This window comes from Ceraceosorus guamensis (genome assembly GCF_003144195.1).
Source record: "Ceraceosorus guamensis strain MCA 4658 unplaced genomic scaffold IE81scaffold_15, whole genome shotgun sequence".
In the NCBI taxonomy this organism is placed as follows: Eukaryota; Fungi; Basidiomycota; class Exobasidiomycetes; order Ceraceosorales; family Ceraceosoraceae; genus Ceraceosorus; species Ceraceosorus guamensis.
In genome coordinates, this window is record NW_020290010.1 from 1 (window position 1) to 24,925 (window position 24,925).

Sequence of the window (24,925 nt, forward strand, 5' to 3'; positions counted from 1 at the left end):
CCTAACCCTAACCCTAACCCTAACCCTAACCCTAACCCTAACCCTAACCCTAACCCTAACCCTAACCCTAACCCTAACCCTAACCCTAACCCTAAGCGGCGGCGAGCAATAGCAGCAGCACGAGCGCCTCGCTCGTCGGCGTCACCACTGTCCCCGTCGCCTGGCACATCATCACGGATGGCACACGCGGCTCGATCAGCCCAGACGTGCAGGCTGCACAGATGTCAAAGCTCAACAGCGACTACGCCAGGGCAGGCATGCCATTTCAATTTCGTTTGACCTCGGCAAGCGTCGTGACGAATGCAGATTGGTTCAACAACGCGTTTCCGCGAGAAGCTGCCAAGCGCGTGATGCAGAGAACCTTGAAGAAGGGAGGAGTAGAGACGCTCAACATTTACACGACCAACCTGTACGATGACGGGCTGGTCGGTTACTCCAGCTTCCCTACCGATTACCAGGACGATCCGGATAGCGACGGCATCATAGTAGACTACCGAACCGTCCCAGGCGGCACAATTCCGAGCTTTAATATGGGCCGCTCCATCAGTCACGAGACTGGCCATTGGGTGGGCCTCGAACATCCTTTTGAAGGATTTTGCGACGGAGGCGATCAAGTCGGCGACACCCCAGCAGAGCGGGAGCAGTCAAAGGGTTGTCCTGAGGGCAAGGACACCTGCCCACAGATGCCGGGTCTCGACCCGATCCACAACATCATGGATTACGCGGACGACTCTTGCGCCAACGAATTCACTCCCGGCCAGGTGAACCGCGCAACGATCATGACTCAGCAGTATCGCCACTTTTGAAGATACCTGGTTGTGGTCCTACGAAACTTGTCCGGCACAAGTACAGCAAGCCGCAGCTTGTTGACTTCTCGAGCAGCGCTCCCGTAGATGTGCGACGAGCAGCGCGTAAAGTTGAAGCTTGATCGCGAGTCCCAGAACTCAAGGTCTCACTGCGGCAGGGATCAACCCGACTACCCGCTTAGCTCTGATCAAGTGTCGCCCTCCTGTGTTTGTGTTCCCGTCAATTCATTCATGTCACCTGCTAATGGCCGAGCGACTAGCTTCACCCGCATGTCGAGAGCTCTCGTCTGTGTTCGAGCGCTCGCAGGTGCGACAAACATCTTTGCTGCCCCGTGTGCCCTAAGAAGAAAAGGAACTCAGATCCTTTGTTTGATGAACGTCGGGTGATCAGCTTGCCATCAGTTCCCGGCTGCCGCAAAGGAGCAATGCCTGGTATACACACCCGATCGTCGCATCGAAGCGCTTGCATGAAGGTCGAGGTCCGTAGAGCTGCGCTAAAAATTTGGCCGGCCGACAGAGATACTTTCGAGCAACCGTAATGCGGATCACGTGCGGTCTCAGCGCAATTCCCTAGAGATGCGATTCGTGATGCGGCGTCTCTCATGGTCAGTGGCCATTCTGTGCTCGTTGCTCAGCTGCTTTGATGTTCAGTGACGATTGCGCGGTGATGCAGTGGTTTGTAGCCGTTGTTCATGCGCTGTGCTGTATTCGATGGGCCCTAAGTTGGAGACTGCCTGATCTGAATGTGAAACGCTGCTCCGTGGTCTTGGTAACGACGCGCAAAGACATCAAGAGGCAGGCGTTCGTTCCGAATGTATGCTCGTGATACTCGCTGACTGCGAGTGTATCCCTGGCAGCGACAAATGTACTTTGTAAGCGTCAAATCCACGGAGCGAATAAGCGACAAAGCTACTGCTGCGCGTACAGGCTGAGTTTGCGCACGCAACGACGGTGCAACCATATCCAACGAATGACCTCGGAGAGGCAAGACCTGCCACGATGCGCTATGGGTTGCGCAAAACTCTGAAATCGCTCTCAGGGCTTGTGCTTCATGCTGAGTTCGGTGGATGAAGTCGCGTGTTGTGCCTCGCATGCCCACCCTGCATGTGGAAAGCACTTGTCTTTGCTTCCGGTGCGGTAGTACGGTCGTTGCGGTACGTCAGAGGGGAGGGCCCGGATCTGGGTGCTCGCGTTGGTGGATGGTTGCGGTCATGCAGCATCATCCTCTTGGTGCTCTCAATCGTGAATGAAGCGTCAGTCAGCCTTCGTAAAGGGGAGGGCTTGGATGCTGTAGGCGGAGTCGCGAGTGACATGGCGAAGCACGGGATGTGCGTGTGACAGCAAGTGCGTCAGCGCGCCGTCTGCCGATCCGCGATGTGGCGCCAAGGCAGAGAAACCCTCAGTGAGCGAGGGACCATGCACAGCCCCAAGCGGCTCAAGAAATGCGCGGAGAAGCAGTCGGGGCGCAAAGTAATCTAGAGAATCTGCGCCTCTCGTCACGTAGGAGGCTACACCGCTCCTGTGCCTCGATGCTGTCCGCAGTCACGAGTCGGGCTGTTGTTTATCACGGCGTATAGCCGCCTATTCGGGTGCGCGTATGTTAAGGAAGGTATGTCAGCGCGGACATTCAGTGATTCTCATCGCGTAGATTGTTGCCGCGGGCGCGCGCGCGCGCGAGTGCGCAACGGAGCGCACACTGCGAAAAATCAGCATTCCGGTGGTTGTAATCGTGTTCATTCGGTAAGGAGCATTTGTTCTTTCTTGATGATGAAGGAAATGTGTCTACTGCCAATTGTGTTATATGGCGTGCAAAGGGAAACAATGGCGTTGCGTTGCGCCTGCAATGTTGCAGCCATTGAAAAAACCTAACAGGGGACTTGAACCCCTAACCTTCCGCAAATCTCCAAACTTGTCACTCGAACGAGCAATAATCCGGAAGCGGATGCGCTACGATTGCGCCAGCCAGGCTCGGCAGCGTTCCGCTCTTCTGCGGGACGTCTATCGTGGAGCGATGCAGTCACTGACCTATTGCTACAGCAATCCAGCAGACCGACTCGTGACTTTGGCAGCTGAACATGTTGCAATGCTGCAGACAGCATGCATGCATGCATGCATGCATGCATGCCGCTAATCGTGAATCACGTGAATGGTCATTTGAATCGCTGTGAGAAGAGACGGAAGCATCTCAAACGCCCGCGCAGAAGGGGACCTGGCCGTGCTCACATCGGTGACCACTCTCGATGTCTCTTCAATCACGATGCGATACGGTCATCAGGTATCTACCGTGTTGCGAAAAGCCGGAGCTTCATCTCAGCCTGTGGGAGGGAGGGCAGGTCGTATACGCGTCCATCAAATCATTCCGATCGTAATCGACGGCGATGGGAGCGATGCGAAGCACTGCACGGCTGCGGAAAAGAGGGGGGGAGAGGACAGGCTCGCGTCTCTCTACAGCGCTACGCGATTCCTATTTTACACGACGCAACATCTTGCCGGGCATCAAACGTGACGTCCGGCTCCACACTCAGACTGATCGTGCGCGGACTTCTCCAACGCTTTCCCGCGACGCTCGGCCCGTCCAGCAAGCTCCTCAGAATCCGGCTCTCGCTGTCGCAACAGTTCCTGACCGACTCATATTTGCTTTCCACAACAGAGACTCTGCTCACCGTCACCATACCATAGGCCATCGCAAATGTCGCCAAAACGTTTCGCAGGTCCTGCGCTTCCCCGTCCACTCGTACCCCAGACACCTCCCCCGCGCGTCTCTTGCGTCGCATTTTTTCTCAATGCTCGCTGTTCTGCGCGAGCAAGTGGCGCCTTCCACGCCGCTTGCCTCGCATTCACGTCCGATGGCCATTGCAAACCCTTCAAGACGAACCACAAAAGCTCTGTTGCAGTCGTCGATCGTTCAACCGCCGCCTCGAAGAAAGACGCTGCCTAGAGGCGCTGGTCCTAACCTGCCCAAGGCGTAATGTCGGCGCACCCATCTGCCATAAACAGCCCAGCAAAGCGCTCGTCCAGACCTTGATTATGCTTTTCTATTCATGGTAATGCAAGACCGTCGCGTCGGAGAGGTGGCTAAAGAGTCTAGATGGCGCATGAGGGTGGGAACAGGTGGCAGGCGAAGCTTTACACGCCTTCGCGCATATATCTCGTCCTCTCGTCGATCCTGGCTTGGATAGTCTCGATCAGGCTCCACGTGAGTCCGTGGCTTACAAAGCTCCTAAGTGCCGAGACGCCCAATCCTCTATAGAGCCTCAGGAATCTCCTTATCGATCCGCCCTCTGCAGATCCGCTGGGACTCGTCTTTTCCCTCATCAAGTGCTGAAACAGCTGCCACCCCGTAAGTTGCTGGGGGTGATTCGAGAGCGCGCGCTGCTGCACATTTGTCTTGAGAAGATCCACCGGATAGACTGCTCGGTGTGTTAAATGCTCGAGCCTTTTGGTCAGCATGACTCTGCGACTCGATGATGAGCTCGATCCACCATGCACTCACCCAGCAACCAAGATGCGATACCAGCCGTTGATCCTGACGCGAAGGAAACGACCGGTCCGGGCAAGCCCCACAACTCAGGCGAGCCTCCGCTGCCGGGCTTGGTGGTAGTATGTCGGCCGACCAAGGCTCTAATGGTGTCGTAGAAGCCAAAGTAGAGGGCTGCAGAAGCAAGTCCCGATGCGTCCAATGAGCGCCTCTTCCGCTCCATCAGCGCCACGAGATTATCGACTCACCCGTTCCCAGCGTATCCCTGCAAATGTGCAGAGGGAAGCCGAGGTAGAAACCTCGCGGGCCTCGATGATTCTTCCAGATGTTGCTAGCAGCTTGGAAACCGGATTGAGCCCTATACTTGTTGCCTCCCTTGCTGTCGCTGCTACTGCTAATCAGGCCTTGTTGCACAGCCGTGAGGTACTCTAATTGCCGCTGGACTTTGACCAGCTCGAAAGGCGCTGAACCACAGCTGCGCGAAGGTCAGACAGGGCAGTGGTCGGGTCAGCGGGCGGCACAGAGCGATGTTGACGGCACGTGGTGCAGGCTTAAGCCGATCGCTGCTAGCACCGAGCTGTGACATCAGTGGCTAGACCGACACGCACCTAATCAGTACCCCGCTTGTAGCTCCACCCGCAGCACCGCTCAACGCAGTGTGCACCAGATTGTTGGGAGCTTCAGCGAAGACGCCTCTACGATGCAGCGCTTCCTTCGTCGAGACGTATATAGAAAAGGATGATGTGCGAACAAAGCTGATGGTAATCAGTGGAATCCAGACCCCTGCAGAGAGGGGACATCAAGCGTCGGAGGTTGGTCAGCTGGAATGAGGCGGCAACCACGCTTGGCGTGCCCCTCGCCGCCGCCCGCTTTTCGCCGCGCATGAGCATTATCAGCACCTGCCAAACAGCATCACTGCGACGTCGCAACTTCGGATTGCTGAAGCTTGGCGCGACGCGACGCGAGGCACATTACGCGTCATCCTCACTCAAGCTCGCTCACCTCTGAAGAAGCCTTTGAGACCTTCCTCCTTCAAAACCGCTCTGCCGCACGCCCAAATGGAAGGGTAATACTTGACCTGCAAGCGCGATTTGAGCGAATCGAACTGAGCAAAAGGAGGCGCGGAAAGGCGCGGAGAGAGAGAGAGAGAGAGAGAGAGAGAGAGAGAGAGAGAGAGAGAGAAAAGGAGAGGGAGATGTGAGCCTTGCCATTGCCGCACGCACCCCTGCTTGGTCGCTCTGCAGCCCTCTAAGCGAAGAGCGAGACGAGGCGAGACGCTTTCGGAGAGTCTCATTTGTAATTTCTATGCTCCACTCACAGGGAAAGCCGCTGCTGTGCTGACCAGGGAAGCGGTGCCGGCTGATGCCACTGTCCGATATCCTGCGAGTGTGCGCGCGGGGTTAACGAGAAGCGCGTCAGGCCAGCGTGAGCTTGCTTGGATGCCGTGGAAAGCACGAGGACCGGTCGACATGACATAGAGGCAGCATGTATGCGCTCTCCCAGCATGGTCATCCATCGCACCTCTAGCGGTGCGCGTCCGAGCCGAGCCACTCACTGAACAGCAGCTCATCCACCTCTCGCTTGTCCAATTTTCTGCCCACTATCCAAGCGGTCGTGGTTCTGTACACTTTGGTTAAACCCTCCAGTGTGCCTTGATCCCTCAGTGCGCTCCTTCCATGGCCATCGCTCTCACTACCGGCACACTCGCGCTCCTGGGCTTTGAGATTGACCCCTCTGTGTTTGCGCTGGTCCGTTGGACAGGAAGATGCAGAGGCGGCATGAGCATCGGATGAAGGTTCACGCAACAAGCCGCGCTCTAGGGGTGATCGGACCCAGAAAGCGTGAGCAGATCGGGAGGATGCGCTGCTCGGAGCTGATGGTGATGATGACGACGCAGACGATGACGACGACGACGCAGACGAAGAACTCGTCGCTCTACTCGGACCCGCTCCAGGGTCGGCTTGCATTGTGCGAGCGCGAACGCGCGAGTGGTGGGCGAGCAAGGAGCGACTGCTTGGCCAGAGAAGCGAGTAAGGACTGTTGTGGCTGGTCTAGCGTGCTGCATACACACTCGAGAGACGGCCAAGGTAGACGCAGAGATGCTGGCTCTGGCCCTTGCGATAAAAAGCTCCACTCCAGCGTTGGCTCTTTCGTACAGCAACCCGTCGATATTACTGGGCTGCCCCGCCGAGTGTATGCGATCCAAAGGATTGATGGAGTGCAAAGTGCGCCGATGTTGTGCCAAGGCCCGGGCGGTCGGCTGGCTGGCTGGCTGGCTGGCTGGCTGGCGAAGAGCAAGACGTTGTAGGGTACACGAGGGACAGCGACAATAGAGTTGCTAGTCAAGCGTGAAGTTAGGTGAGTGAATCGAGTGTGAGTCTCATGTGAGATGTGAGTCTTGGAGATGACGTGAGTGCGTCGAGACACGCAACCCTTGATTCACGATTCACGATTCACGATTCGTGATTCTCTTTGCTAGCTGATGCTATGCTAGCTGCTGCCTAGCTGCTGCTGCTGTTGTCATCGTCGATCTTCTTCCTCTTCGCCGCGAGCAGGTGCTGCTGCTGCTGCCGCTTCAATTGCCGCATCACATGCATCACGGCTTGCTTGCTTGCTTGGGTAAACGCGCGCGCGCGCTCACAAAAGCGCTGATCGGCTTCGGCTTCTTTGTCGCCCTGCTTGCTGCATGCATGCATGCAGGCATCAGCGAGCAGCAGCACGCGCAAGCAGGCGGTCGTCGTGCACCGCCCGCCGTACCGTACACACGCTGCAGATAGACACGCCCGCCTATTCCCGTCACCCAGCACGAGCGATCAATCAATCGACGCTAAGAACGTGAAAACTGCGCCTTTGCTGTGGGCGATTTTAAAAATCACGAATCACATTCACATTGGCACTTTTCTATGCTGGGCGGGCGTTCGCGGGCACCGAGCTCACGTTGCGGGTCTCGTGATACGTAACTTACAAACAAATCATGATTTCCAAATGAAACTCTAACTTTCACTCAGACTCACATCGACTTGTTCTCGCTTCACGCAGTAGACCAACACCGAAAGCCCAATGATCGAAGATCAAGTAGCCACCATAGGGACGCGTTCGACTCGACGTCTAGCGAGCATGATTGGCAAATCACAAGTCGCAAGAGTGACGAGCTGCCGATTTTGATGCTGATCGCAGCGTCGAGCTGCAAGAGTGACTATTGGCACCGCCGCCTCAACCTTTTGCTAGCATACATGCGGCAGGAATCAGCTTGCGATAGAACGAGACATTGGCAAACTCCAGCTGAGGTGAAGTCTCGGCCCCGTGAACGCCCGTGCCTAAGCCTCTAGGGTGACCCATCCCTTCGCGTCCCGCTGTACTGCCCCCCTTTCGGCTCTATGACGTCCTTGGCGCGCCCAAGCGATCACATAAAGTCCAAGTCGTCTCCATCATCCAGCGCCTCGTCGCCGTATGCTCTCGTATCGATGCTGTGGGAACAAGACAGGGCGAGGGCGTGTCAGATGTGCGAAGAGTGTCATGAGATTCAGCAGCGCCTTCGCCGACGCCGGCTCTTTGCAGCGCTTCTGACGTCCAGAAAGTGTCGGTACAGTCGACATCACTCACACATTCTTTGCGCTGGATGTGCCCACAGTCTTTGGCTTGGCCTTGGCAGCAGTAGCAGCAGCCGGCTTCCTTCCTCCCAACTTTTTGCTCTCCTTGTCCCACCTCACCTTCTCCTCTGCCAGCTCTCTCCATCTGTTGCCCAGCTTTCTCATGTCCACATCCCTCAGACCAGCGTCAGGACCACCCAGAGCGTTGCAAAGGGCGGGCACAAAGTGCTTGTCGTAGCCCGGTCTAGAGCTCAAAGGCTTGACGAGCTGGCTGAAGATGTCCAAAGCGTGCTTCTCCCACTCCTCCTTCGTATTTGGCTTGGCGCTCTTGAGCGAGCCCAGTCCGCTAGCGTCGGCACCCGAAGAGGTGGCACCGGAGACCTTTGTCACGCCTAGCAAATTGGCCGCATTATCGACGTCCGCCTTGAGCTGCGCATCTCTCTCCGCCTTTCGCTTTGCTGCGGGATCCTCTTCCTCCTCCTCTTCCAGCTCCTCATCAGACTGTAAAGGTGGAAATGTGAAAAGCGCAAACGACATCAGCCATCAGCACATGAGCGCATTCAGTCGCCCTGCCGCTTCCCCGCACTCACGCCGATTCCCAACTCGGCCCTTCTCCTCTCCTCGGCTTCCTTTTCTGCAATCTTGCTTTTGAAGTTTCCCTTCTTCTTGGGTGCAGGCACATAAGGCGCCGGCACGGGTTTCTCGTCTTCCTCTTCCCAGTCATCCTAGCGGGTGCGGACAACTCGCTAGCGCGTCAGCTCGATGCCCCTTGTATACGTACTTGAAGGGGGACTTGCCTCACTCACCTTGACCTCTTCCTCTACATCTTCATCGTCGAACTTGCCTCTCCTGGCCACCGGCGCAGCGGCGGGTTTGACGCTGGGCTTTGAAGCTGCCCCATCATCGGATGATGCGTCTGCGAGTTGGCGTCGAGAAAAAGGGGTGGTGATGTGCGGCTGCTAAGCGCATACATCCGCATCACGCACGGCATCGCAAGCGAGCACATTTTCGAGCCAAGGCCAGCCCTTTTGCCGCAATTTGCGATTTTGTGCATCCTGCGCTCGCTGCTACTCACCCCAATCCGACATGTTGGTCGAGTGTCTGTGATGCTAGGAGGGAGAGCGCGCGTGTCGTAGCCACGTGATTTGTCTGGTGCGTTTCAGCGCTAGCTACGTTCGGTGATGAACACGATCTTGACAGCAATGCTTCGAAGCAGGAAGGTGATTGGGTCAGGTGAGAAAGGTGCAAGGACGGTCGATAGTGTTCTGTTGTGCGCGCGTTCATCATCAGCTCGGTCGGCGTGTATCGCGCAGTTGCGAAGTTCGCTGCATCGCGCGCGCGCACACGCCGCTTCGTCTCGCACGATAGCGTCGCCCACGCAAAAAGTTCCGTACTTGGGCAATCCGATCAAGTCCACTCGACCGCCCCAACGGACATGCTCCATACCGGTACATGACGCCGCACACTGCTTGCAAACATTGCATGCGATAACATTACAAAATTGCACAAGCAGCCACATTGCAAAAAGGGTGCTGGCATGGGACGCGCCTTACAACTCGTCCTGCTTTCGAGCTGGACCGGATCTCGGTCCGAATGCGGCGTAGGGGGTCACCACGACATCCTTGACAGCCAAGACCCTCTGCCAGGCGTTTGCCAACCAAGCGACGCACAAAGCCCAGGATGCTTCGCATGCCTGCAGCGCTTTTTCGAACACGCTGAAGCCATCCCGCTGAATGTCGGCTTTGGTGTGATTGCCGGTAGCGGTCCAGCTCGAGCGAGGTGCCCGCGCGAATTGCGGCACTTCTGATCCGAAGCTCGAAGATGGGGCAGCGGAGGGCTCCTGAGGGACGTTGCTGTGCCCAGTGCTGAGACCTTGGACTTGCTCCGCAGGCGATTGGGCCTTTGAAGCTTGCTGGACCGAGTCGGCGCTCTTGTCCGCTGAAAGTTGGTCCTGATACATGTCTCTGAATGTCGCTACAGCTCGCAGCTGCAAGCAGTGGCAAGTGCGTCAGCCAAAGCGCCGCTAAGCATCCGCACCCCACCACTCACGCTCTCTGCGAAGCGATGTACAGTGTTGATCAGCGCGACGAGTTCGCTCCTGGCCAAAAGCTCGGGATTGCGTGCGGGACTGCATGCAAATGTTAGCAAAAGACGCGGCTCAGACACTGTGGGCACTGCGCATCCCTACTTACTCGAAATCGCTGCGGTCGTGGCCAAACAAGATTTTTAATGCGGTGCCAATGCCATTGACCTGCAATTTTCCCCACAATCTGCACTTGTCGCAGCCCACGCAATCCATGATTCTCGACACATTCCTGAACCTCTCCTTGAACTCCACTTTGAGATTTTTGGCATCCGGTCCCGCAAACATTGTTCCCTCGTCAAAGCTCGGCGGACATGATCTGGCTTGCAAGACAAGGCTGGACAGGAGTGTGCGCGTTTCGAGCTCGGCGATCGCGTCTCCCGGCCGCAGCACAAAGGCGTCGACGTAATCGCCTGCTCTGGCCAGAGCGCGGAGCAGCAGGACGTAGTTAAAGTATACGTTCTGCAGCCGTTCGGGATGTTGAGCGATGCGAGTGACGAAGCATTCCAGATTGGGTCCCCACTGCTTGTTGTCCAGCAAGTAGTCGTGGCACAGGTGAATGTTGATGCTGGCGTGCAGACCACTGATGATGCGATAGAAGACTCTCTTTTCTAGACACTGCTCTGACGCTCCTGCATCTGGTGGAGAGGCCAAGTTGCTCATCAAATTGGGCAGCCCTGCAGGCGAGCTGAGCTGACTCTTGCTCACGTAGCCCAACGATGACGAGGGCAACAAGGCGGCTCCTGCCCCTGGGGCGCCAAAGCAATTCTCTTCGTAGATGGAGCGCCAAACGCGCTGCGCCGACTTTCCCGCATAGCCCGTAAATCTTTCGGGATTTTTGACGAGATCTACCCAAGATGCTTCAGGAGATTCTTCCTCGTCTTCCCAGTGACAAAAGTCCGTCTCGCGGCAAGAGCAGCTGGATCCACTGAGGGAGTCATCCTCGCCCTGCACCGCGGGTGGAAAGACCTCGGCGTGATCGGCAGTGGAGAGTGAGGACAGGTGAGACACTCTATACTGGTCTGGTACTTCGTCCTGAGGAGTGAGGTAGCTCATCAGCGATTGAGTGCGCGCTGTGTCAAGGGAAAGAGCAGCGTGCATGTATGGCCCCTGGAGCGACACTCACCTCTTCCGCCTTCTCTACTGCGCAAGCTCTGTTCATGCACAGACCATTCTCGTACCAGAATGGGCAGTCTTTGAACAGATCCACCTTGTAATACCTAAAGTACCTCGTCTCCACCAAGCCTTGCAACGTCTGAAAGAATTTGGCAGTGTTCATCCGTCGCTCCACCGTCTCGTAGTCGCAGCACGCATCCTCGATCTGCCCCGTCGGTCTGCAGATCTCGTCCTCTGCTGCGATAGACTTGCCGCTCGTCTTGCCGGATGAACCGGGATGCTGCACCTTGAGCATGCCTCCGCTCGGCCCGGCTAGAACGTCGTGCAACAGACCACCAGGCTGACCGCGATACGCTGGAGAGTTGAAGAGTAGTGCCGCCGCTTTTGCGTTGCGCGAGTCTGACCGCCAGCCTCGCTCCTGCCGCTGCTGCTGCCGGATAGCTTGTGCGGCTGTATGCTCATCCTCTGCAGCCCATGCCCGACTTGCTATGCGCAAGAGCAGCAGCAAACACAGCACCACCAGCAAGGGAGTCTTGGATCCCGATGGAGTCTGAAAGGCTTGCAGCGGGCCTAGACCATTCCTCTTGCGCTGCTGCGTAGGATGGCCCACTTGGCGCTTGTATGCGGACGCCGTAGTGGCCGAGTTGGGGCTCGCCTCTGTACCAGCACTATCGGTGGCGGCCGCCGCTGCCGCTGCCGCCGAACGTCGACGCTGGGAAGGTGTTGGCCGCATTGTGGGGGACGTTTGATCGCGGCCGTGGAGGGGGGATGAGCGCCTTTTACTACTAGGCTGACTCTAATCCACTGAGGGGCAAGTGAGGTGGCTGAGCGCTTGTGACCATCTACCCGAGCCGGATACGTGGGGGGGGAGGAGGAGCCCACAGAAGCCGAAGCACACCAAATCGAGACTAGCTGATGTAAATGGAGATGTGCGTTGTTGATGAGGTGAATGTTGAGCTAATAGGAGCGCGGCGGCGAAAGTGGTGGAGTAGTGGAGCAGTCGCTTGTGTGGGTGATGATGCTCAGCAGGAACTATGAGTCGTGGATGACCTGCATGCGTGCGTGCGTGAATGCGTGCGTGCGTGGCATGCCCGCGATGCCTCATGCCCGCATGCTGATGCTGATGATGTCTTCTTGACCTCCCATCACAGCACTCACGACTTCTCCTACACCTATATCTATAGCTGCAGCGCGTTGTGGTCGCGCGGCTCACTTCAAGACTCATCGCTTAATTGCTTGATTGATTGACACTTGTGCCTCTTACAATCAAATCAAATGACTTGCAACTCACGACTCTATATCCGCGATTTGACGTGCGCACCTGATCGGTGGCCCGGCGCCATACTCGTGACTCGCCTTGCACGGTCGAGCCAAAACGCCGCGGACGTCGGCTTCGTAACTCCGTCATTCGAGATTGACGATTCGTGATTGTGATTGCTGCATGCAGCAGCTATATATTCGTGATGATTTAGGCGCGCTGCCTTGCTTCCACGCGTACGTCGCGGTATGGGCGCGTGCGCGTTGTGGCACGCATATTCAGCGCGCGCAATTTGAATCAAATGCACATGCATGCATGCAGGCGCTACTTCTCTTGGTCTGATCACGTGACCCGCTTTGGTCGTTCTTTATATACCTGTATACCTGCTGATCTTGGATGTCTCATGGCGGCGGACACACGCGTTCGCCTGCTGCACGCACGCAGCGCGCGACGCGTTGCTTGCTCCATGCTATGCTGCTGCAGCTGCTGCTTTGCGCTCGCATCCCCAAAGACGCAAAGAAGACGCGTGGATCGGGGTGAGTGCGCGTTTGCGATCGCGCCTGCGATCGAGTCGCCATTTCGCTCAGACAACTCACATTCACATTCACATTCACATTCACATTCACATTCACATTCACATTCACATTCACATTCACAGGCGACCGAAAAGGTCCTCGAGCTCGTACTGGGCAGCGCGCGCTCGCACCCCGTCCGAGCGCATACGTGCACAGCCGATCTCGACACGGACACCACGCACCACACCACACCACACCACAGCACACCACAGCACGACGGATCAGCAAGATGCCAGCACGCGGGGCACGCATGTTTCACGAGGCAGGGGTGGGATCTCGCACGGGCATGAGGGCGCCCTCCATGGGAGGAGCAGCAGGAGTCGATGACTTGTCGGCGTACTTGGCAGCAGGTCAACGAGCCCTGGACGAGGATGATGAGGATGATGAGGATGATGATGCCGAGGACTGGGCGCAGAGCGGCGAGGAGAGCTTGCAGGAGGAGAGCGAGAATGAGACCAGAACATCACTACGAAAGAGGAAAAGAGGCGATCGCGCAGCGGCAAGCAGCAGCAGCAGAATGGACATCGAACAGAGTGAGTGCAAGCGATAGAGAAGCGCATACATGCGTGTGCCTGAAGCTGTGCCAGCTCACATAGCACTCCCACACGTACACGCTGTGCCCTCCCAATCCCACCGCAGGCTCGCCTCCATCACCGCGGAGAGCGATTCGCAGAACCAGCGCATACACTCGACCTGCCGACGAAGACTCCGACGCAGGATCCGTGGTCGATCATGAAGACGACTTGGGCCCTTCGCGCAGGCGCGTCACGAGATTGCCAGACGAAGACTACGATGTTGAAGTGGATTTCGGCACCGGCAACTCTTTTGATCTGAGCGGCAATGGTCCGCGCGATATGGACGATGTCTATTCGGACGAGGAGGATCTGCTCCAGCAACCAAGGGCTGCCGCTGGCTCGAGCAAGAGCAGGGACGATGGCAAAAAGACGTCTGCGCCTACTGCAGGATTGGCAGCGAGAAGGAAGGCTGCGGCGGCTCGATCTGCCCGTTTGGAAGATTATAGCCAGGACGAAGAGGATGATGTGCGAGCTATGCTCAATGGCGCTGCTGACAATGACGCTCTGATGCCTTCACCTTCGCCTCCGCTCACGCGAGCTCCTGCAAAATCGAAGGCAGCAGCAAAGAAAATTGCAGCGTCAGCGGCTGCTCCTTCCAAGAAACGCGGTCGCCCTCCAAAGCAACCCTCCGCCTCGCAAAGTGCCCCAAAACGAGCAATTGCGAAGAGCAAAGCGGCTAGCACGGACGTTTCGCAACAGCAGCAGCGCGTGGTGGAACAAGTGTCTGCAGGCGATCGCGAGCGTTCTGCCTCGGTCGAAGGGGGCTTGCGACGGAGCGGAAGGTATAGATACGCGCCACTGGAGCACTGGCGAGGGGAGACGGTGCGCTATGGTCGACCCAGCTTGCCCGCAGTTCAGGAAGAGGAGAGCGAGGAGGAAGAGGGTGCAAGACGCGTGGCAAGAGGAGCTGCGGTTCCTGTACTCAAAGAGATCATCCGCGTGCCTAGAGCTCAAGGAGAGGGCACATTCAGCGGCATGAGAAAAAAGAGGGTGGTGAAAAGGGCCAGAAAGCCGATAGGCAATGGCGCAACCAGGACGCCGAGCGTGACAAAGAATGAAGAGGGGGTCGAGGTGATTACGGAGTACGCTGGCCCGGCCGCAGATGAGCCTACGCAGAACTTTGAGGATGGGTGGGACGACGAGACACCGCCCAATGCGCTCGTATGGGACGCAGCTGCTGGGATGGAAGTGGAAAGACGTGAGTTGCGTGCGCGCGCGGGTGCAATGCGCGCCGCAGACCGCTTGCACTGACACTTGATGCGCGCGCACCATCAGGCGTCGTCTGCACACGCAAGCAAGTCAGGCCACGTCCCGCAGCCAACGCCTCCTTTGGTTTCGAAAAGATTTTCACGCTCGAGGATCACATGGCTTCTGGCATGCTAGAGATCGAGATCGGGGGCGACAAGCCGTACAAACCCTCAAAGGACAACAATTACGTCTTTGTGGTCCTCGAGGGCGCTGTAGATGTGACGATACATCGCACGGATTTCAGACTGGCGCCGGGTGGTATTTTTATGGTTCCAAAGGGTGAGTCCTTCATCTCCGGTGCATGTCGTCCTTCAACAGCCACGCTGAAACTCGGCCTTCGATGCAACAGACAACTCGTACAGCATCCGAAACATCTGTCATCGGCCTGTACGAGTGTTTTTTGCTCAAGCCCGCAAGCCTGTGGATCCCAACGCCTCCAACCTCTACACTCAGGCTGCGACTGGAGGCGAACAATCTTTTGGCAACATGACGTATTCCCAACCTCCACTTCAAGATGCACATCTATACACTTCAGATCCCTTCCTGGCCCCATCCTCCTCTCGCGACACCTCCAGCAGATACGCGAGAAGGTGAGGGGCAAATGCAGAACAAATGTAAAGTATGACGCAAGACATTACAATTGCAACAATTACCAGCGAGCGGGACAGGTCGCCACCTTCGAGCGCTCTTGATTCCTGATTGATCACCTTAGCTTGTACAGCGTGTCGATGAATCTGGACGCCATTTCAGTCACCAGTCCAGGTCCAATGGCGCTACTGGCGCCAAGTCCGTAGAGAACGGCCATGGAGCCAGGCTGTGCTGATCGCGTTCTCGCTTCCTTTACGGATGCCTTGAGGTCGCTGATAAAGTCATCAACTACGGGAACCGTCAGACGCGTGCAGGCAATGTGCACAGCGGGTGGGTCCGTCGCCAAACCATTGAGATGCCATCTGATCGCGACACGATCCGATGACCTCGACTGCGTCAGCAGGGCAGCGCATCCAAGCCACGAACCAGCGCCAGACACTCACCCCTTTTTGCTCATATTGTCTCCCACTTCGTAGATGTTGACTTTACCCGCGCTGGCAAACGCAACCACCGAGACGATCGGGTTGCCCATGACCACCAGCTGCGGAATCTCGTCCCGGATAGCTTGCTCTATGCGGCGTGCGGCACCGACGATGGAGGCGCACGAAGCAGTGTAACCGTCGTCGCCCATGGTCATCAGCGCTGCCCAAGTGCCTGCGATCAGCGCACCAGGTCTCGAGCCGGCTATGGAAGGAGAAGCATATACTCCGCCTTGAATGGCAAGGGGTTGGATTTGACGCGATCAGCGAGGCCAACGTGCGCCGCGCCCGTCGAGTTGCTCACCTGTCCAATCGGGCTGCACGTAGTATTGAAAGCGACGCAGCTCGCTTGTACGGTACATGATGACCGACGAGCCCTGGCAACGCAAAGCACCGCTCAGCTCCTCGTCACCAGATCACGCGCATGCTGCTCTTTCTCACCTTTGGTGCAAAGCCGTACTTGTGAGTGTCGCACGAGATCGACGTGACGCCATCGACGCGAAAGTCGAAGGGTTGAGATGGAAGACCGGCAGGCTCAAGGTAAGGGACAAGGAAGCTGCCCAGGCAACAGTCGACATGGCACAGGATACTGGAGCGCCTAGCAAGAGCAGCCAAACCAGGAATGTCGTCGATGATACCTTCTCCAAAGCTGGGCGCGCTTCCGACGAGCAAGACGGTGTTGCCGTTGATGGCCCTCTTTACCTGCTCAAGCTTGATCTGGCGCGTCACCCTGTCCACCTCTACGGTGACAATCTTGATCTTGAAATAAGCGGCCGCTTTGTGGAAAGCTGCGTGAGCTGATGAGGAGACGATGATCTCTGGCCTCGTAATGTGCTTCTTGACTCGACCCCAATCGCGAGCTGCCTTGACTGCCATGATGATCGATTCTGTGCCTCCGCTCGTCGTGGTACCGGCACCGCTAGCTGGCGCGTTGAAGAGCCTCAGCACCATCGACACCACCTCTGCCTCCATTCGTCTTACGCCAGGAAAGACGTCTGGGTGCAGCTGCGAGCAAGACGTGCGCGATCGCAGACTCACGGGTGAGCAAAGTGGGGACCACACGCGTGGCTGCATACATGCGGCTGCGTGCCGTGCTACACTCACCGGATTCGTCAGAACAAATTTGGAAATGGCGGTGGAGATGACTTCGCTCATCTCGTCACCGCCATGGTACACGGCACCGCTGATCTTGCCTCCCTTCCACACACGCTGTCCATCTGCTCGCTCGGTGCCCCTGTGTCCTTCATCGCCATGCTGCGAAGGGGCCAGCTCCAAGTTCTGCAGCTCTTCGAGCGCCTGAAGCAACCACTCTCTGCTCTTTCCACGCGTCGGCAGCGACTCGTTGGTGTCTGTGACATTGAGACCCGCGGGAGGTTTGGCGATGAGCTTGTCCTCGATGCCCTTGGTGGCGCTGTCCAGCTCCCTGTTCACCCTGCGCTTCAATGCGGGGATCTTGAGCGTGAGGCTCAAGAGCAAGCGCGAAATGGAAGTGTACAGCTGATAGATGGTAGGCGTCACACCGTACGCTCGAAGATGACGCCATGCACGCAGCAGGTAGGTGTGTACGACGTAGAGAAAGACGGCGTGACGCAGAGTGTTGATGGTCAGACCTTGAGATATGAGCTCTGGCAGGATGGAGCTCCTTCCCGGCGACACGCTCCCTGGCGCGCCTCCTGCTGCAGCGCTCGTCGGCTCTCTTGCTCCAGCCATGTTTGTCCAGTCCAGTCCAGGCCTACGAGATATTGCGACCTTGCACGCAGAGCTCGAGCGATGCTGGAGTCCGAGTCCGAGTCCGAAGTTGCAGTCGTTGTCGCTCGAGATGGAAGCAGCTGTGCTATAAGCTCTCATCAGCACGCGCAAGAGCTCTCGGATCGCGGTCCGGCCTCCGAGCCGGCGAGGCGCATCCTCGCAGGCAACGGCTTAGCGATCGACCCCCCGCACGCCCGCAGGCGAAACGCAGCAGCGATCCGCTCGGAGAAATGGCCCCGCAGAGCTTCAAGAGGTGCATGACGATCACGTGTCTCGATTTCTGCGGGCTAGCTGGCTCAGGACATGCCAAACGGCCCATTCCATTTTTGATTGTGATTCAAGGTCCAAAATTTGGACTCGTGACTGCTGCTGCAAGCTGGCCCCGCCTGGCCTGTTTGAGAGTAGCGCCCTCCTCGTAAGCAGCGATTTTAGAAGTCAAATCATATCTAGCTATGGTCCTTTCCACACGTGAAAATCAGACAGATGGGTTGTTCAGCAAGCAGACTCAAAAGTCCACTCGATATGAACCTTGGCCATCCCATAACGAATCGCACGAGCGAGACAAGCGGTCGCGGGTCTGAAAAGAGCTCTGTCTCACTCTCTCTCTCTCGCTCTCTCTCTCTCTCTCTCTCTCTCTCTCTCTCTCTCTCTCTCTCTCTCTCTCTCTCTCTCTCTCTGATGTAGTGAATTACTGCGAACATAAGATTACAATGACCTCTCGACGTCCAAAATGGCCTCCTCGGCTCGCTCCAGAGCAATCTGGATCCACGCCAACTGCGTGCGCATCGCTTCGCAGTCTCGATCTCGATCTCCATCGGCGGCCGATGCAGCGCCGCACAGACACAGACGCTCCGACCATGCCCTCAGCCATTCTGTGAGCGGGCGCGTCAAAGCAGTCTCAACTGCTGATAAGCTGTCAGCATTGTGGATGCCAGTCTGCGAAGGGCGGCAGGTGCGAAATCGCTAGTGTGTAAGCAGTCGCTTTAATCGGAGAGGGGGGAAAGAGACGATCCCCGCCGCCACTCACCTCATTCTCGCGATCTCGCTTGAGCAAAAAATAGAGCAAGTTGCAACATTCGCCCATCCAAGCTCCTTGCTCCTCCAACCAAGAGCGCAGCAGAGCATGTGCTTGCTCTACTTGATCTGCTGCAGGATGGGCGCTTGGCTCGCAGTCGGGCGCACCGGACGGCATGACGAAAACCACCCGTCGCAAACGCTCCAGAAGCTGCACGCCCTTGACATCCTTGCGCTTGCCGAGCTTTTCGCCGAGCATTTCGCGCAGCAGAGTCAGGCAGGCCATTCGAAGCTGCGGAAAGGGCGAATCTGTCAAGCTGTCCAGAAGCACGTCCATAGCCAGCTCGATAGGCGCGTGCATGGACAAGAGATCGTAGAACAAGCGCAGGCTGACATGTCGCGACATTGGTCGAGAGCAGAGTGAAGCGTGCGTCGACAAGCTCTGCGAGAGCACGTACACAGTTTCAGTTTGGAGATGCTTTGATTGGAGCGCTTCGAAGCACCACATGAGCCAGAGCTGAGCAGAATCAGCCAGCAGCTCGCCGCTGCTTGGCGGGCCTGTGCCAGATGAGCTCAGAGACGTGGGAGGTCCTGCGCCAAAGCATGCATGCAGCATGGGCATCGCATCGGAGATGGAGCGTTCGGCTTCGTCAGGCGACCATGCGGGGATAGAGCTGAGCTTGCGCGCGCGCAGCTGGACCAGCAGCATGAAGGAGCCCACGCTCATAGTCGCATTGCGCTGAAGCATGCCATCGTCCTCCTTTGCCGATGGACTCGGGGCCTCCCGCTTGAACGCTAGATTCTGCAGCTCGAGATGTAGAGCGGTGGTTGTGCCGCGCAACGCTTGCCACACCTCGTCATTGGAAGTTGCGCCCCGTGTGGCCGAGCGGCCGGGCGATGTAACCGCTTCGGGAGCGGACGCGCCAGACGAGAGCGTGAAACGTGGATGCCTCTTTCGAAAGTGGAGCTCTGCAGCAGCGTAGCAGCGCTCCGCATCGTCAGGATCCACTTGCTTCGGAAGGCTCGCAGCGCAAGCCAAAAAGACGCCGAAAAGCATCTCCAGAATTTCGCCGCTCGGCCCTGACGTCTGAGAGGCTCCCGCGCTCTGAGCCTCCCAATCAGTGATGGCCTTGACGAGATGGCAGACTGCCAGCATGATCGAGGCGGAGCAAGCCGAGCGACTGATGCGTGAGTCAGCTGCGCTATCCTCATCTGGCGCATTCGCCAAGCAGCTGCTGACAGACCTCGGGAGAAGATGCACTAGCGGCTGGATGAAACTGAGCGGCTTTTTTGTCCGTATGCGAGGCACAATCACCGCGAGCAGAGCAATGATGCCGCAACTCTCCATAGCGGCACAACATGGCCTGTGCGGCTCCTTGGCTCGTGCAAAATCGGGCACTTCGACTCCCCATTGGTTTTCTTGGTTTGCCGACTCGGAGGCTTCGCGCATGGAAGCGTCGCTGCCTTGAGGATCTGACAACGAGCTCAGCATCTCCAAACGCTCTTGTGCAGCCATGAACAGCTCGCGCGGGCTTGCATGCCGAGCGACGATCTGCAAGGCGGCTGTAGCGAGACCGCTGAGAGCAACTTCCTGAGCGACGGCGGCTGGCACCGCTGGCAAGCCCTCCAGTTCCCGATCGCATATGCCCATGGCTGGCGATACCGTACTAAAGAGGGTGAACGTTTCTGGCGAGATGATGTCCTCTAGTGCAGGTGCACCCTCTCGCTCCGCGTGGGCGAGGTGCTTGTTGAGGCCCTGCAGAAGAGTCCTGGCTTGCTCGTACGCCTCTGCAGCGCCCTTGGCTGAAGCTGATGACGAAGTGTCGCTCGAACTTCGCGAAGTCGGTTGGCGGGGAGACTGGAGCGGTGAGGGCTCTTGCGAGGATACGGCACTCTCCGGGACCTTGTCCGCGGCTGGCAGCTTGGAAGGACCGACCAGAGAGTCTAGAGCGGCAGACAAGCCGACCAGAGCTTGTCTCAAACCATCGCTTGCCGACGGCGACTCCTCCTTGAGTGGCACGGTAGAGAGCTGACTAGGTGCACGGGACCCACGTGAAGCATCGTTATTGTCCCTTCCCCGTCGCCCTCTTGTCTCTTGCTCGTCTTCGCGCGACGGAAATGGAAAACCGACACTGGCGCGATGCGCGCGATCGCGAGACGTATTTCTAGGTGTTTGCAACCCAAAAGCTTCGTTCGGTGTGCGCAGAGTGGAGGCGACAGACAGGCTGGACGTTGACCTGTGCGGATGTTTCCGACGACTCTGCTGATCTCCCTTTTGCGGCGTCACGGGCTCATCATCCTCCCGGAGTGGATCCTCATCCGAACCTTCGGTAGTGCCGCCAACGCTCAGTGCACTGCGGACCGCTTCGAGAGCTCGCTCGTCGGTGACCTGCACAAGGACCTTTGCCTTGCGAGCACGCGGAGCGCGACTCTGCTTCCGAGTGCGCGAAGGGGCGCGAGAAGACGAGGGAGACCTCGGCTGCCCCGTGCCTGCACTCCGTTTGAGCTGCTCAATCGTCTCGACGGTCAACTGGAGACTCTCGCCAGTGATAGAGTCTCTGGTGGGGACGTGCGATGAGGAATGGGAGCTCAGAGGGCGGCTTCGAGGCTTTCTTGTTCTACCCTCTTCGCTTGTGTCGGGGCGCACGGTCAACGCGCTGGTGTCGACATCAAGACTGGGCCCTCGAGACACTGTGGGTGACTCTGACCCTGCGGCGGTAGAAGTAGCAGAGGACGTGGCGCGCTGTCGCTTGGGAGCGAGCGAAGTCTGCCTCGAGAACGCTGGACGACCGCTAGACGTCGTCATCTTTGGAAATCGCAGGATGATGTAGAAGGAGAGACAGCGGATCATGCCTTGCCTTCCACTGGCGCCCGGAGTGGCTTTGGCATGTCCAGGCGTGCCTGGTGCTTTGGCAGGTTCCCGATCAGTAGATCTCGGCTTGTCAGGAGTGGACATGGTGCGCTTGTTGGACGGCCTCCGGCCAAACGCAGCCATGATGCTTTGCACCAGACTGAACCCGCTGTCCGACTCTTCCGGCTCTGGCTCTGGCAGCTCGATGACGCACTGCAGAATGTGCACGTGCGCCCAGCCATCGCTCCTCTCGCTGGCGACGGAAGCACCAGAGGGTGGATAGAGTGGCGTCGTCGGACTCGCCAATCCCGATACCTCTCCGCTCCCACCTCGTGCTAGTCCAGAATTCCAAGAATTGAACATTGCCATCGACGTTGCGCCGGGCGTAGAAGGCTCTAGCAGCGAAGCAGAGAAATCCGGCCAGGCATGGTAGAGGATGCCGGCGCATCGCAAGCAGTACTTGATGAAGCTCAGGACGCGTTGAGGCTGCTGAAGAGTAGGGTTCAGCAGTACGATTGGCGGTATAGAGCATTGATCAGGGCCTTCCTCCCCTCGAGGTGTGCGCGCAGGACTGGCAGCGCGAGACCCGACGGGTGTCGCCAATCGACTCGAGGGGGCAGGCGTGGTTCGGCCCGGCGAGAGAGTCGCGCGGCGCGACAGGGGTCCAGTGAGAAGAGGCAATTGCATAGAATGCGTGGGCTCCATCGGTATAAATGTCGTGCTCTTGAACGCCTTTTGGTTGCGATCCGGCTCGCCCTGTTCGCGTTCGAGATCTGCCGCCAGGGCTGCAAACCGCTGCATCCGCCTTGCGCCATCCATCTCTAGCAGCGCGCTGACCCGGTCTCTGAGCGGAGCATCCGCGATCGTCGCTACCGCCCGTTGCGCGCGGATGGACATGCTGCGCAAGCTCGTGTGATTCGCACCTAGAGGGAAGCGCACCCCGGTGAGGCAACGCAGCATGGTGACGCCGCACGTCCAGGCGTCGACTTCTGGTCCCCAGTAGGAGACGGCGCCCGGTGGGCTCGCCAGAGCTTTGACGATCTCGGGGCAGTGGAATGCAGGACTGCCGCAGCAAGTGCTCAGCTTCGGCTCGCTCTTGCTGTAGTGCGTAGCCAATCCAAAGTCTAGCAATTTGAGCTGCAAAGTGTCGGGATGAACGAGAATATTTTCCGGCTTGATGTCGCGATGGCAAATCTGCAGAGGAAAGTGAATGGCGTGCACAGCGCTGATGAGCTGGTCCAGCACGCGATTGGCGACATCGACGGGCAGCACAGACGGCTGCGGAGCACCCGTCTTGCCGGAGCCTCCAACCAGCGGTATCAACGCTTCCAGCGTGACGTAGCCGCCGAGATACTCTTCGACGAGATAAAAGTGGCCAGGCGTGCGGACCGTCTCGATGACGGAGACCAGATTGGGGTGAGGGGGCAGCTCTGCGAGGAGGGTCGGTTCCCTCAACAGCCTAGTCGAGATGAGCTGATGATGCGGAAAGAGGGCCGTGTGCTTGACTGCGGATCGCTCGCCATTCTTGGAAGCCATGAACACGGTAGAGAATTTTCCTCGTCCCAGGATACGGGGCAGCAGGGTGTAGTCCGAAATGCCCCTCTCCAGCAGGACATCTGCACTGGGCACATCTACGGGCTGCGAGCGAGGGCAGCGTGATCAGTTGGCGTAAAAGCGCTGGGACATGCTCTTGCCACACTCACCTCTGATCGAAACCTTTCGCACTCTTCGAGACTAGGCAAGACATCGCTTTCGCGCCAGTCGCTGGCCACCGCAGCTTTGCCATCATCGCTATCCTCGTCATCTTGAGCACGAGCTCTGCGTCTCTCGTCCGCTTCGCCTCCTCGCAATTTCATGACGTCGCTCCCAGCACCTCGAGTCCTCTCCCATGCTGCCTGCTCTGCTGCCTTTGCGGCAGCTCGAGCGCGCTCTTCCGCTTCCGTCAGGGGTCGCGGCGGTGGCGGCTGCTGGGTAGGACCCGTGCGCGCACGATTTGTGGGTGTTGTGGGGCTCGATGCTTCGCCCTGAGATCCCCCTCGAGAGTGGGATGCTCTTCGAGCTTCGGCTATTCTCTGTTGGTCCGCAGACATTCGCTGTTCGGAGCCGAATGCGGGCGCAGTCATTGGCGCAACAGCTCCAGCCGCTGCCTGAGCCGCATCGCCAATGCTCGCGCTGAAGCGCTTCAGATCTTGCAGCGTATTGCTCCTCGATGTTCGGGCGCGCGATTGAGCAGCAGCCTCGGGATTGCGCTGCGAAGAGGCCTTCTGGAGCTGCGCAGCGGCAGCGGCAGCTGCGAGCGAAGTGGCAGCCGGACTGTTGAGGAGTGAAGCGCGAGTACTACGGTCGCCTCTGGGTGCGGGAGAGTGAGCGCGCGACTGAGATGCGGTGACTGCGCCTGATGGAAAGTACTCGCCGTCCCCAAGCGATCGTTTCGAGGTGCCGGGTGTGGAAGATGGTGCGGGAGCTCGAGTGGCAGAGGAGGCCTGAGCAGGAGCGGCGACTGCGAGCGAAGGCTCTGCGGCGGTGGATGTCTGAACGCTCAAAGGAGACTTGTGCGAGAATGTCGGAGCATCCTGCGCTCGTCCAGAGCCAGCTTGCGCCCTCGAACTCTGACCGGAAGCGATGGTCTCCACTACGGAGGAAGAGGAGAGCGTACGAGGCAGGCCAGGTCGAGGTACTGGAGCTGCCTGCAAAAGTGGCGCCCTGTATGCGCCGCTGCCGCTGCCAGTACTTTTGCCAAGACTGCGCGGGGAATGGCTCATCAGCTTGCTGTGCTGCCGCACAGCCTGAGGTACGGCAAATTCATTGCTGTCCAGCGTGCGGCTGCTTTCTGTCTGCTCGCCAGCAATCGCACTGCTGATGGGAGCCATGGCCCGGTGCGGCTCGGGCAGGAATGTGGCAGCGATGACAGATGAGCTGCGGGTGGAAGGAGGTAGGCACTCCAAGCAGCAATGCGACTTGTGTATCACCTTCGCCACGCCACTACGTGCGAGCTACCGGTATATCGTATCGCAATGGGCGCAATGAAGAGCGAGTCTGATCGCAGCACGCCGTGTGCGAAGCGAGATTGTTCACGGGGTGGGATGCGCGGTCGTGATGATGGGGAAAGGTGTCGATTGTATGCTGACAGTGACGTGATGATGAGGGCGCACTGGTTGTATGCTACGTCCAAATTGAGCGTGTACAGTAGTTGTGTGTCGAGAAAATGATGCGGAACGATGACATGCAGCAAGCCGAGGGAACACGCCCAAGGGTCGAAATGAGCGAGCCGAGGGGGAGGGGAAAGCCGGTGCGGAATGGGGCCCGTGGAAGGAGTCGATTTAAGCCGAGGGGGCGCGACGGCAAGCAGCGAGGTCGCAGGTGGTGTGCGTAGCTCGCTGATGCGGATGATGGATGATGGAGGTGATGCAAGAGCGGGCGGCGGGAGAGATGCGATTGCTGTGCGCTTGTGTGAGTCGCGATGAGTCGTGAGTGTTGCGATCATGAATGATGCTCGCCAAGCCTGCTTGCTGCTG

General features: G+C 58.0%; 7 protein-coding genes across 7 annotated transcripts; 2 read left to right on the forward strand and 5 right to left on the reverse strand.

The window, feature by feature from the left end:
• Positions 1 to 146: 146 nt before the first annotated feature.
• Positions 147 to 806, forward strand: IE81DRAFT_287955 (hypothetical protein; the record flags this gene model as incomplete). The annotated part of the gene is made up of 1 exon (XM_025511746.1): positions 147 to 806. A coding segment is annotated over one exon (660 nt), but the record flags the coding sequence as incomplete, so codon positions are not given.
• A 3,126-nt stretch (positions 807 to 3,932) lies between these two features.
• Positions 3,933 to 5,755, reverse strand: IE81DRAFT_287945 (mitochondrial carrier; the record flags this gene model as incomplete). Its single annotated transcript, XM_025511745.1, has 6 exons — positions 3,933 to 4,219; positions 4,300 to 4,458; positions 4,533 to 4,759; positions 4,893 to 5,067; positions 5,287 to 5,389; positions 5,603 to 5,755. 6 exons carry the CDS (start codon positions 5,753 to 5,755, stop codon positions 3,933 to 3,935), a joined length of 1,104 nt encoding a protein of 367 aa, XP_025371047.1.
• Positions 5,756 to 7,300: 1,545 nt separating this feature from the next.
• IE81DRAFT_321794 (translation initiation factor eIF3 subunit) lies at positions 7,301 to 9,134 on the reverse strand. Its single transcript, XM_025513448.1, has 5 exons — positions 8,950 to 9,134; positions 8,681 to 8,790; positions 8,465 to 8,599; positions 7,888 to 8,375; positions 7,301 to 7,751 (listed from the first exon to the last, which is right to left on the reverse strand). The coding sequence occupies exons 1-5, from the start codon at positions 8,960 to 8,962 to the stop codon at positions 7,688 to 7,690; spliced, it is 810 nt and encodes a 269-aa protein (XP_025371048.1). The 5' UTR covers positions 8,963 to 9,134; the 3' UTR covers positions 7,301 to 7,687.
• A 220-nt stretch (positions 9,135 to 9,354) lies between these two features.
• IE81DRAFT_321795 (ERO1-domain-containing protein) lies at positions 9,355 to 12,199 on the reverse strand. Its single transcript, XM_025513449.1, has 4 exons — positions 11,084 to 12,199; positions 10,067 to 10,992; positions 9,924 to 10,002; positions 9,355 to 9,861 (listed from the first exon to the last, which is right to left on the reverse strand). The coding sequence occupies exons 1-4, from the start codon at positions 11,804 to 11,806 to the stop codon at positions 9,424 to 9,426; spliced, it is 2,166 nt and encodes a 721-aa protein (XP_025371049.1). The 5' UTR covers positions 11,807 to 12,199; the 3' UTR covers positions 9,355 to 9,423.
• A 723-nt stretch (positions 12,200 to 12,922) lies between these two features.
• IE81DRAFT_321796 (hypothetical protein) lies at positions 12,923 to 15,389 on the forward strand. Its single transcript, XM_025513450.1, has 4 exons — positions 12,923 to 13,439; positions 13,546 to 14,679; positions 14,757 to 15,008; positions 15,079 to 15,389. Exons 1-4 carry the CDS (start codon positions 13,136 to 13,138, stop codon positions 15,321 to 15,323), a joined length of 1,935 nt encoding a protein of 644 aa, XP_025371050.1. The 5' UTR covers positions 12,923 to 13,135; the 3' UTR covers positions 15,324 to 15,389.
• On the reverse strand, positions 15,342 to 17,620 carry IE81DRAFT_51444 (PLP-dependent transferase). The gene is made up of 4 exons (XM_025517406.1): positions 16,238 to 17,620; positions 16,101 to 16,173; positions 15,761 to 16,028; positions 15,342 to 15,679 (listed from the first exon to the last, which is right to left on the reverse strand). Exons 1-4 carry the CDS (start codon positions 17,504 to 17,506, stop codon positions 15,433 to 15,435), a joined length of 1,857 nt encoding a protein of 618 aa, XP_025371051.1. The 5' UTR covers positions 17,507 to 17,620; the 3' UTR covers positions 15,342 to 15,432.
• A 1,059-nt stretch (positions 17,621 to 18,679) lies between these two features.
• IE81DRAFT_329092 (hypothetical protein) lies at positions 18,680 to 24,280 on the reverse strand (the record flags this gene model as incomplete). Its single annotated transcript, XM_025515127.1, has 3 exons — positions 18,680 to 18,705; positions 18,728 to 23,048; positions 23,114 to 24,280. 3 exons carry the CDS (start codon positions 24,278 to 24,280, stop codon positions 18,680 to 18,682), a joined length of 5,514 nt encoding a protein of 1,837 aa, XP_025371052.1.
• Between the last annotated feature and the right edge of the window lie 645 nt (positions 24,281 to 24,925).